This window comes from Rutidosis leptorrhynchoides, chromosome 10 (genome assembly GCF_046630445.1).
Source record: "Rutidosis leptorrhynchoides isolate AG116_Rl617_1_P2 chromosome 10, CSIRO_AGI_Rlap_v1, whole genome shotgun sequence".
In the NCBI taxonomy this organism is placed as follows: domain Eukaryota; kingdom Viridiplantae; phylum Streptophyta; class Magnoliopsida; order Asterales; family Asteraceae; genus Rutidosis; species Rutidosis leptorrhynchoides.
The window spans coordinates 48,290,656-48,303,381 of NC_092342.1; the positions used below are offsets into that span (position 1 = coordinate 48,290,656).

Here is a 12,726-nt window from a genome sequence, read left to right on the forward strand (position 1 = left end):
TTCTAGCCCGGTCTCCAACATTTCAACATCGATTGGCCCAATCATTCCAATTAGCCGTGAAGGCAGAACCACAAGTTCATCGTCTTACTTGTTGAGAACATGATGCAGCCTCGATAGCTGCAGCAGAAAGGCTGCTCAAGTGAGACGAGGATGCACCAATAGCTTGTTGAAGTATGCTTTTTGCATATGCTACTCGTATAATTTGGACTTTTTCTCCAATGTTTTCCCATTAGTTGCTTGTAGTGCTCTTTGTCCCATATGCTACTCTTGTGAAGGCTGTTTTGTTGATTCACTATTATGTGCATACATTCCCTTATTGATATGTTATATTCCTGAATCAACACATGTGCATTAGTCAACAAACATCTTACAAACGTGCAATTGACTTCTGAAAACAACTCATTATAAACATTTGTAAATATTACCATGATCCAACAAAGAGCATGTTGAAAGTCCAAGGTTCATAAACTCAATATTAACATTTAATCAGCATACAATACACAGTTAGAAAAAGAAAACTATGCGTTGAGAGCCCCCAAGCGTTGGAAGACCATAATGAACCACATACTCTGAGTCAACAATATAAGTATATTGTGTTCGATTTCCCTGCAAAGAATAGCCAATAATTAATCTTAATCTTTCATACAGTATAGTTCTCAACATCAATGAAGTAGTGTTGAATAAAACATTCGTATCCATAGACTTATACATGTAAACATATTAGAAAATGTGTCGTATCTTTCTGTTTCAAATTTGACGCAACATACTTACATACATTCCACAACACCTGTATCTTTTACTTAAGATGTGAAATGCAAGACTGCCATCATCTTCAAGGTAGCTCCAACAATGAAGAATTTATGAACGTATTTGCAATTTATGACAAAAAGAATACATACAGTCAAATTCTGAGTATCATTCAAATTGTGAATGAATATAAAACAGTTATAACATACAGTACATTCATCACAAGCATACATAAATCTATTAACTTTTTAGCTTTAAGGTATCTCCAAAAATGAAGAATTTAAGAAACTATGAGTTTACATATGACGAATTAATTCAAATAACCAAATAAAAACCCTAATTAAAAAAAAAATAACTTACATTGACTCCCCTAAATTCAAGAAGGCTATGAATACGCCAAACAAAAAAAACCTTGAAATTAGGGCAAAATATCACAGGTATGGATATCAGGATTATGATCATCAGAATTGTGAATCGCTTATTGGAACATATAGCAGCTGTTTGTATTTGATTGAATCGCTAATTAGATTATTTAAAAAATTTCATAAAATCGCAGCTATGTATATCAAAATTAGGGCAAACAAAACCTTAAAGTCTTCATGAGCGTGTAATTTACAGAAGCATGAACATAAGGATTTTGAAGGCTGCAACGATTAGGGGTGGATTGAATCGCTGAACTTTTTCAAGAAATATTTAGATTCAGTTGTATGAAAGAAAGAAGCGTCAAGGGCATAGTTGTAATTGCCTTTTTTGCGTGACGTTTTTGATCAGGGATGTACGTACCATTTTTTTTTTCTCAAGGGCTTAGATTAAAAGGTTGATTTGGGATTCAAGGATTTTTTAAAAAAGAGTTATGTAATTAAAGTTTTGTAATTGTAATAATAGATAAAAAAGAGAAAAGAGAAGAGATTTTATAAGCTACTTAAATAGCATTTTTTTTTTCCCGAGCATATCTTTTATAAGCTCTAGAACTATTGTCTACAAAAACAAAACTACCAAGGGTTAAAACTATGAATATGTCATTTACTTTTATTTTTGCTCTGATGTAGACTATATACTCAAAAAATTTGCTATGAACTTGTTGTTTATGTGCCATTCAACTCATACAAAGTCTTGACAAAATAAATAAAGTACTGTACTTATTAAAAACGGTACCATCGTTATTTATTTTTGTTAAAATAAGTCATGGACATTTTTGTCTTTTTATTTTTCTACTTTTTTCATTTAATTTATCTTTTTCACCTTCAATTTACGATCTTCATCTTCAATTTACGATCTTGAAAATGATTTACTTAACGAACTTTTTAACGTCCGTTAGTCTCAGGGATCGCACATGCAAAATGAGCATACCACATGGACTGTTTGTGTAGTTTTTTCATCTAAAAAATGACATATACAAGGTAGTTAGTTTTACTGTCTAATAGATAACTAGTCACATTTTATTTACATTAACAAACATTTTTAAAGTTTATGGCCTACAATAATGTTTTCTAAATTTTATAGTCTATATTTGAACAAAATCTATTTGTAGCTTTAGCCCAACTACTTAAACTTCCATAAATTAAATTAGTGTGTCAAACATACTTGGCTACTCTTTTTCTTTGATATCGAACTTTATACGGAATACTAAACAACAAGAACAACAATAATAAAACTCAATCTCAAATAAGTGGAGTATGGGGAGCTAAGATGTAGACAATGTTTCTCATATTCTAGTTTTAGAATAAGTACAAGTCATTTCTCCACCTAGAGAGAAACACTCGAAGAGTAGATAAAGTCCTCTCTTTCAATGTTCTAAGATTGCTTCCGAATGAAACTCTGGTCAATAAGTGGGTTAAAAAAAGTGTGAGAAGCCATAAAAATAGTAAAATTAAATTTTCATGAATTTTAAAGAAGTTTAATTTAAGCTTTAAGCACAGGCCAAAGACGTCAATAAATGAATCGAATAGCAAATATGAAAACGCATATGTCTGAATACTGAAACTCAGTGTTGCAAAAGTTGGCCGACGCGTCGTTTTTTAGGCATAGTCGATGCGTCATTGCTAAAAAGTCTGTCAAAGTCAGTCAAAGTCGGTCAATTTTTTATTTATTTTTTTGTAATATTGTTAATAATTGTTGATTGTTTATGTTTATTGTAAATATAGTTTATATTTTAAGATTCGATCTATATATTATTATATATAAATATATTTAATATATATTTAATAAAACTATTTTAAAACGTCAACGTTAGTTACCGTTACGTTCGATGCGTCATTTTTTAGACATTACCGATGCTTTCCCGACTCATGTCTTTTACAACCTACCGTGACGTTCGATGCGTCATTTTTTAGACATTACCGATGTTTTCTCGACTCGTGTCTTTTACGAGTGAAACTTAAACCCGGGTATTAATATTAATAAATTGATAATAATTGAGATAGAGATAGGGTATCAATTGCAATCCAAAATCAAAGTTTTGCTTTTCTCCCTTTCGTGACCCCAAAACAACCATCCACCACAGCCATCAGCTATGGCGGTCGGAAAACAAAGTGTTGAAGAATCAATGGAAATAATCAAACCACGAACAGACGCCAGACTATACAAAATAATAATCCTTCCTAATTCTCTTCGAGTTCTTCTAATCAGTGATCCTGATACCGATAAGGTTTTATTTAATCGTAACAAGTTCTAAATTTTTAGGGCTTTTTTCTATTTCTATCTTGATGATACAGTAATATTTAATATTAATTAATATTATATTATTTTGTATTTTTATTTGTTAGTGTGCAGCATCAATGGCTGTTGGGGTTGGTTCATATAGTGATCCTGAAGGTCTTGAAGGCCTTGCTCATTTTCTTGGTATGACTTATTGTTTTTCTACTTAATAATATTTAATTGGGTTCATGTATAAATTAGACGTTGATGATGGTGTATATATATTACCTTAGTGTAGTGAATATGTGATGAATGTTATCACTTTCAGATTATTGGGTTCGGGTCCTTTTTGATGAATATTTTGGTTTTTAGCCGAATTGGATTTGTAAAAGTAGTAACTACTCCGTATTTGTTTTGATATTTAGGTGTTGTTTGTTTTTCTTCGCACCCGCATACTTTTTTATTGCAAATTGTTTGTTTTCTGAAGACACAAGATAAAATGATGTCTAGTTAGAAATATGCTTCTAAGTGCTGCTATAGACATAATCCAAGTATTTTGCAGACATTAAAACAAACAGTCTTTAGTATTCAAGCATACGGACCTTTAGGCCACATATTCTTTACATACATGGTTCGCAGATCTACAGATAGAAACATCTAAAAAACAAACATCACCTGATTGTCTATAATCTTTGTAAAATCATCTATATCTATCTATATACTCGTGATTAGAGTCTCAGAATTAATCAAGAGTTATGATTCTTGGGTTCGTTTGATGATAATTGAAAGCTCAAGTCATTCCTTTTAATATATACTTGCAGAACACATGCTGTTTTATGCAAGTGAGAAGTATCCTTTGGAGGATAGTTATTCTACATACATCTCCGAGGTACTTAATATTGTACCTTTTGGTACTTAAGTTATTTTATTTGAAAATTTACATTTACTCAAGTATATATATGTATATATTTACAAACTTAAAGCATGGAGGCCGTACCAACGCCTATACAACGTCAGAGCAAACCAACTATTACTTCGATGTTAATGCCGACTGTTTTGACGAGGCTTTAGATAGGTACATTTCATTTTTGACAACTAAGTCATCAACTTAAATTGTAGTAATCTACTATCTCGTGTATAAATATGCCCTTTTTGTTAAGATTTGCACAGTTCTTTATTAAGCCGCTGATGTCATCCGATGCTACTACACGGGAAATAAAAGCTGTCGACTCTGGTCAGCATCAATTTAATAGTTTTTCGTTCAACTACTCTATATATTTGATTGATAATGTTGTGGTCATACATTTATTTTACTCTTTTTATACAGAAAATCAGAAGAACTTACTCTCTGATGCATGGAGAATGAATCAGGTAATATCGATCACAAATATCAATCAATGCTACATTATACAATCCTGGATATATAATTAAATAATTACTATATGTAATATGTAATAATAATGGGTTTTCTAACTTCATTGTTGTATGTATAGCCTTCATCGAAGCGTCTTTTTTCTATTATTTGTATCTTAAAATTTTTTCCCCGTAGTATTGCTATAAATGCCTATCTTATTGTTTTTTTTTTTTTTGTTTGTCACATTCTTCATTTTATACCTTCCACATTTAAGTAACATCATCCAATCTTATTGTTGTGGTACAAGTTCTGACTTTTTGTTTTTTTTCTTAAACGTACTTATCAGTTGCAAAAACATCTCAGCGCAGAAGGTCATCCTTACCACAAGTTCAGTACAGGTTAGCATTTCATGTTCCTTATCCAATTGCATAACAGTTGTATGCAGTACTAGTTATAGTGCGTTGGTTTCAGTATTCAAAATGTTAATGCTGCACATAAAACTATATAACATCTTATGGTACAACTTTATTCCGAATGTGGTTGCTAAAATGTTATATCCTCTATCAAATATGTACAGATAAAGGTTGTACCTTTTCTTGAATCAAAGAAATTTGTTGTGTGTGTCACAAATTTAGCTTCACAAATTGCTAAGTAACACTCGGTTTTTTTTTTGTTTTTTTTTTGTTTTTCACTTAATAGGGAACTGGGATACACTTGAGGTGAAGCCAAAATCAAGAGGAGTCGATACGAGGGATGAACTTCTGAAGTTTTACAAAGAAAATTACTCAGCTAACCTTATGAACCTAGTTGTCTATACAAAAGGTATGTGTGTTACGTTTTAACTGCCTTGTTGTATTGATTCAGTAGCTCATGCTATTAATCGTTGCATTTGATTTTTATTATTTTAGATAGCTTGGATAAAATTGAAAGTAGTGTATTGAATAAATTTGAAGAAATAAGAAATATTGATCGTAGTGAACCTATTTTCCCTGGTCAACCCTGCACCTCTGAGCATCTTCAGGTAATTACACAAGTGATATTTGGCTTTCTTTGCTTGTTAATCTACTTTTATGGCCATTATCCACCCAAAGATCTAGGATAATAGTTACGAAATTAAATTATATATTAATTGATATATTTGTTTCAATAATAAGTATACGCATAAATTTTTATGTACTAAGTTCTTTATTATTACATTTTGTTCGACAGTTTTAGTTATAATAATAGCATGAAAGGCTAAAATTTTGGGCTGTGCTATTGATGTATTGCAAATAATCCAATAGGATAAAGAAACGTTATATTTTTTACAAGAGAAACATGCAAAGTGATTTCCAAAATAAAGAATGCTTACTGCATTTACTCGAACACTTTCCTAGATTTATTTTCTTAAAAAAAAGCCAAAAAAATTCCTTGCATCTTAAAGTTCCACATCAGCATAGTTGATCGTTACATTGTGCCAAATCAACCTAACGACATCAGCTTAATCCACTTTTTAAAGACTGGTTTGTTGTTAAAAGAAGAGGCAATTGTGAAGATGTATTATGTTGCTAATTTGTTATCTTCTTTGATTTGTTTATCAGATTATTGTGAAAACTGTTCCTGTAAAACGTGGCAACAAGCTGAGAATTGCATGGCCGATTACACCTGGCATTCATCATTACATGGAAGGACCAAGCAAGTATCTTGGTCACTTAATTGGTCATGAAGGAGAAGGATCCCTCTTCTATATCTTGAAGAAGTTGGGTAAGTGTTTAGCATTATCGTAACCTTTTCGACACCCCTTTTAATTTTTTCCTTGCGTATATATATTTTCATTTTACTATACTTAATTGATTACTTACATGAAATTGGTTGCAGGCTGGGCAACAAGTTTATCTGCTGGTGAATCAGAAGGGACTAAGGAATTTTCATTCTTTAAAGTGGTTATTGATCTAAGTGATGCTGGTCATGGTCAGTGTTTCTAGGTTTAGGTGTATCGATGTTCATTTCTTCTTCGTTTAGCCATAAAAATGACATTGTTTGCAAATTATGTTTCATGAAACGCGTGGCTGTTTTTTCAACCTGAAAACATCAGCAAATGTTGAACATATCATTGGGCTTCTTTTCAAATACATTTCACTCTTGCAACAATCTGGTGTTTGCAAGTGGATCTTTGATGAGGTACACATGCAGACTAATGTTAATTTTCGTGAATTGTATGGTTTTTGCATACAGCTAAAGATCAGATCATTATCATTGCTACAGGCTGTCATATACTGTTACATTCTTCTTTGATTATTAACTGACTTTGTGATATATTGATTCATGTCTTTGCTCATTTATATAACGATGTATTATTGTTTTTTTTCTTGAAAGGGATGTATTATTGTTTTGGGTCATCATATTATGTTGTATGCTTCTTTATTTTTTGACGTATAATATATTTTATATGATTTGTAAAGCTTTCAGCAATCAGCGAGATGACTTTCCATTATCAGGATAAGAATCCTCCAATTGATTATGTAGTGATGATTTCATCGAATATGCAGGTATTTGCATTATCGTAGTTTCAAACTTTTTCCTATGAATCTTTAAATTTGAATTGTGATAGTAGCTCTTCAAATTGTTCGCGATTGGTTAGGTTTAGCCATTTCTAATAACATACAAAATAAAATAAAAAAATTTGTATGGTGTCAGAGCCATATTTCACCACTCACTTCAAACGTCATGCATTTTCTATGAGACTGCATACGAAGACTATAGCTGTTACTTTTGTAGTTGATGAAAAATCTTGCTGTTGGTAGTTAGTACAACAATATGATCGCAATTACTTCTTGAGTTGATGTTCTTTTCCTTCATTTTTATTATAAAAAAATATGTTATTCTTCTTTTACTACTTATTTGAATAAACATTTCGAACAAATTGACAGTTGTATCCTCCAAAAGATTGGCTAGTTGGGTCATCTTTACCTTCAAACTACTCCCCAGACGTTATTCGATCTACGCTAAATGAGCTCACTCCAAATAACGTCAGGTAACTAATACTGCCTTCCAAAAATAAAGTAGTGTAACTTATCGTTGAATACTATCATAGAATATACAAGCAACAATAACGTGATAGCTCTGTATTTTTTTCAGTTATCTCATTTAACTCGTAGCAAATTTAAATTGATAATGAAAACACTCGTCCTTACGATATTCATTTTTTTTCTTTCTATCCAGGATTTTTTGGGAATCGACAAATTTTGAGGGGCACACTAACCTTACGGAACCATGGTATGGAACTGCATTTTCTGTTGAGAAAATCACTAGTTCCATCATTCAGGTTTGGACCTATTCATATTTATATACGGGCATTTGATAATTCCACCATCATTTTTGATAAATCCACCGAACCTGTGCATTGGCAAGTTGTACCCTACAACTTATTAATGCACACATATAGTGGATTTATCAAAAATGGTGGTGGAAATATTACAAACCATTATATTATTGTTTGACATTTTTCATACTGACTATTGAATACTCTAATTTTATATGGGTAAATTATAGGAGTGGATGAACAGAGCCCCTGAAGAAAATTTACATTTGCCCAGTCCTAATTTATTTATACCTACTGATTTATCAATTAAGAATGTTCAGGAGAAGGTATGATTAGTGTTATAATAAGTCGAATTTTATCATCGAACATTAAAGCTCATGGTTTCATAAATAAATAAACAGGCTACTGTTCCGATTATGTTGAGGAAATCAGAATATTCAAGGTTGTGGTACAAACCCGACACAACATTTTTTATTCCCAAAGCTTTCGTTAAGTTTGATTTTTACTGTCCATTTGGTGGAAACTCCCCTGAAGCAAACGTTCTTACTGACATTTCAACACGCTTATTGATGGATTACTTGAATGAATATGGTTAGTCATAAAAAGCTTCCTTAAATCAGGACTATTGGTTTTTAAATTTTTGAAATTGTGTGTTTGAGACACGTACTATATGTATATACATGTGTTACTGAATGTTAGTATATTACAATCTAAATATATCTTATCTTACATTTCAGCTTATGATGCTCAAGTTGCTGGACTTTATTATGCCATTTCTCATACTGAAAATGGGTTTCAGGTAACTACGTTCTTAGATTCCGTTGGTATGAGCTGAGATGAGATATAACAATTAATATAAAGATATTGCATATTTGCAATATTGACCAACATATATTTTCGTTATTTTGACTCGTTTAATACAATTGCATTGATAAACGTTCAGGTTATTTTAACTGGATATAATCACAAGTTGAAGATTTTACTTGAGACAGTAATCGAGAAAATTGCGACTTTTGAAGTAAAAACAGACAGGTTCTATGTGATCAAGGTAAAAATGACTTGCATAACGATATATTTTTTTATTGTAAAATAGTGACTTACGGGTCAAGTTATGAGACGTAAATTAATAGTTGAGTTTAACAAGTATGAGTTTTTTTTTTTTTTTTTTTTTTTTCCCCCCTGAATTTTTGAAGGAATTGGTCAAAAAGGAATATGAAAATATCAAGTTTCAACAACCATATCAGCAAGCTATGTATTATTGTTCGTTACTTGTAGAAGATCAGTCCTGGTCTTGGAATGATAAGTTCAATGTTCTTACTGCTCTTGAACCTGAACATCTGTCCAAATATTATCCTCAAATTCTGTCAAGGCTCTTCATAGAGGGATATGCAGCAGGTAATTTTTCTTGTACAAGTTACGTGTTGTTTCTTTTGTTTTATTTTTCTTAGACAAGCATGTTAAAAGTCACTAACGGGGTCCGAACGCGATGTCGGAGACCACCCACCCGTTAATATCCACAACACCTGAAGAGGAACCCGTCTTTTTCGGGGGAGGTAAAACCTTTGGTGAGACTCGAACCCTGGACATACGATTCTTTTTCGAGTACCCCATGCCACTCAGCCAAAGGCTCGGTGGTTGTTTCTTTTGTTTTATACATAACTTTAACATTTTGTTTATTTGTTCACGATCAGGGAATATTGAACCAAATGAAGCTGAATTATTGATTCAGCAGGTTGAGAATGTACTTTTTGATGCTGCCAAGCCTTTGGCTCAAGCTCTATTTCCGTCTCAGCATCTCGCAAATAGGATCGTCAATCTTGAAAAGGGAACTAAATATCACTTTACAAAAGAGGGATTAAATCCAAGTGACGAAAATTCGGCTCTTCTTCATTACATTCAGGTTAGATTCAAGGAACTATTTATACTTTAGATATAATTTTCACTTAATCCCTTAACTAGACTAAAGGGCATTAATTAATGCCTATATATCAACTTACTTTTTGGTTGGCATATGATCGATCATGCACAAATGCTCGTAAGTTGCTATATAAACATAAAAATTTTAATCTAGCGATCACAATACATTATATGAACTTTTTTTTTTTTGACAAAATTATATGAGGCGTCCCTGTGGTTTACCCCAGATTTCATGCGGGGGCCATAAAATTATTTTTTTTGACGTGTGGGATCCTCGTACTTTACACTCGTTTCGCGAGGGGTCCCTGTGAGTAACGTGTGGGGTCCTCATACTTTACACTCGTTAAGTTGTATCCGTAAACCACAGGGACCCCTCGCGAAACAAGTGTAAAGTACGAGGATCCCACATGTCAGGAAAAAAAAACTTAGGGACGCCTCATGTAATTTTGTCTTCTCTTTTTATTTTGTTATTTATTTATTTATTTTTTTGTAAATGAACTAATATTCATTTATGTATGTAAATTTTAATTTATATATACAGGTGCATCAGGATGATTATAAGCTGAATATTAAACTTCAACTTGTTGCCCTTATTGCTAAGCAACCAGCATTTCACCAACTTAGATCAGTTGAGCAACTTGGTTACATCACCGTGCTTATGCAGAGGTATTCAAAACGCTCAAACAACCTAAAAATTAGTACCTTTTATATTTTATACTTCAACTCAATTCCAGTTAGTTGATTTAATGAGTAACAATAATGTTTTTTACGAATTGAATAATGTAGGAACGATTCTGGTATCCGAGGAGTACAGTTTATCATACAATCTACAGTAAAGGTGGGGTCAACTTTGTTTTATTGCATGTTTAAAATGTATGATGTATGACTTAAAAATAATGCGATTTCATGAATTTTTTATAGGGACCTAAACATATCGAATCAAGGGTTCAAGCATTTCTCAAGATGTTTGAGAGTAAACTGTATGAGATGCCAGATGACGAGTTCAAGGTTTGAAATTTCATGTTTTTCTTTAATAAATTCCCAAAATTTGGTTGATTATAGATGTGATAATTATTTGTTCATTGGCTAATGAATGGCTCGATCCCAAAACGGTCAAATACGTCTTTTAGCCTAAAATGATGCGTCAATTAAAGTCTTTTTCAATGCTTACAATTTCCAATAACGCTTTATTTTAAACATTTAGATTGTGTTATCGTGTATGATATAGCTTTTTTAAATCATACTTAATCAATCAATGCAATATTTATATATATAAAAAAATTGTTGCATGCGAAAGAAGTGATTGCAGATGAACCCAACCTGACCCATTTCGACCCATATTAAACGATTACTTGTTTGAACACAATCCTGTTTTGACGCTGGCCCAACTTGCTGATTTTTGTACTTCTAGTGTAGTACCTGCTTAGTTTTATCGTGGCCATGAAAATGTAAATATCCTTTTTTTTTTTTCTATACCGCATTACCTATTAATTTTTACCTTGTCATATAATATTAGTTTTAACTTGATGCTCCAAAGAGTCGCATTTATTTAAATCTGTTATTATTAGCCTGCAATCTGTTTTATCTTCACTTGTTTATAACCCATGCAAATTCTATCGTTTAGCCAAGCATGTTAGCTTTGCTTTACGTCTAGCATATGCTGTTCCTTATATAAAACATTAATCGAGTCCATTACTGGATCATTTAAAATCCCAACGCAAAAAGGATGAATGCAGTTTCTTATATACAAATTTGTTGTTATCATATGGCGCAGAGCAATGTTAATGCACTGATTGAGATGAAACTTGAGAAGCACAAAAACTTGAGGGAAGAATCTCGATACTTTTGGCGAGAAATTGAGGACGGGACCCTCAAATTTGATCGCAAAGATCATGAGGTATAAAATTATACTGACTAATTTTATTACAGTGTGTTATGCTTCATGTTACATTTTTTGCTAATATCAGAAGTTTTTCAATTCATAAAACTTATCCGTCATGTTTCATTCGGCACTAAGGGCTTGTTTATTCCCCACTTAATGATCTGTTTCTGTACAAACTCTTAATTCAGTAAGTAAAATTGCCGTTTTGTCACTTAATTAGTATGTTTCTAGGATACATGGAATCAAACACCCCTTTCCAAACATATGAACACATTACTTAATATAAAATAAGTGAACGGCCCCTAAATTCTATGTGAAAAAGACCATATTAACTGGTTGTGATGAAACAGGTTGCTGAATTGAGGCAGTTGACAAAAGCAGAACTAATCCAGTTTTATGATGAGCATATAAAAGCGGGGGCCCAACAAAAGAAGGCGTTAAGCGTGCAAGTATATTCAACCGCACATTCTACAGAGGAGACACCAGATAACACTGAAAGCAATGTTGTTGATATTGATGACGTTTTCAGCTTTAGAAGATCGAGACCTCTGTACGGTTCGTTTAAAGGAGGAATCGGTCATGTGAAGCTGTGAATTAATTCTCCACAAGTGTACCCATTGAAAATGTACTAGTTTAAGGATCGAGTTTGCCTCTCTCAGTGATATGTTTCTTGTTTGCTATTTGCGTTCTTATAACTAAGTACTATAATTTTTGTAACAATTGTATTTGACATTTGACAATGAATATAAAAAAAAGAATGAAAAGAAATTAGCAATTGGTTGATTTTAAATGAGACAATAACAATGATTTGATTCTCTTTTCGAAGATATAAGATGGAGGGTATGAAATTAATAATTCGATTGGTTCCCTAATCGTTATACACTTTAT

The 12,726-nt window shown here is 32.2% G+C and overlaps 1 protein-coding gene across 1 annotated transcript; it reads left to right on the forward strand.

Moving 5' to 3' along the window:
* The first annotated feature begins 3,171 nt into the window (after positions 1-3,171).
* LOC139872349 (insulin-degrading enzyme-like 1, peroxisomal) lies at positions 3,172-12,518 on the forward strand. Its single transcript, XM_071860202.1, has 26 exons — positions 3,172-3,394; positions 3,513-3,588; positions 4,206-4,273; positions 4,368-4,459; positions 4,545-4,618; positions 4,712-4,755; positions 5,085-5,136; positions 5,438-5,560; positions 5,647-5,759; positions 6,319-6,481; positions 6,596-6,688; positions 6,813-6,898; positions 7,180-7,266; positions 7,648-7,751; positions 7,940-8,042; positions 8,270-8,365; positions 8,441-8,630; positions 8,777-8,838; positions 8,983-9,087; positions 9,233-9,434; positions 9,731-9,939; positions 10,498-10,622; positions 10,743-10,794; positions 10,878-10,964; positions 11,731-11,853; positions 12,189-12,518. Exons 1-26 carry the CDS (start codon positions 3,260-3,262, stop codon positions 12,429-12,431), a joined length of 2,907 nt encoding a protein of 968 aa, XP_071716303.1. The 5' UTR covers positions 3,172-3,259; the 3' UTR covers positions 12,432-12,518.
* The last annotated feature ends 208 nt before the right edge of the window (positions 12,519-12,726 follow it).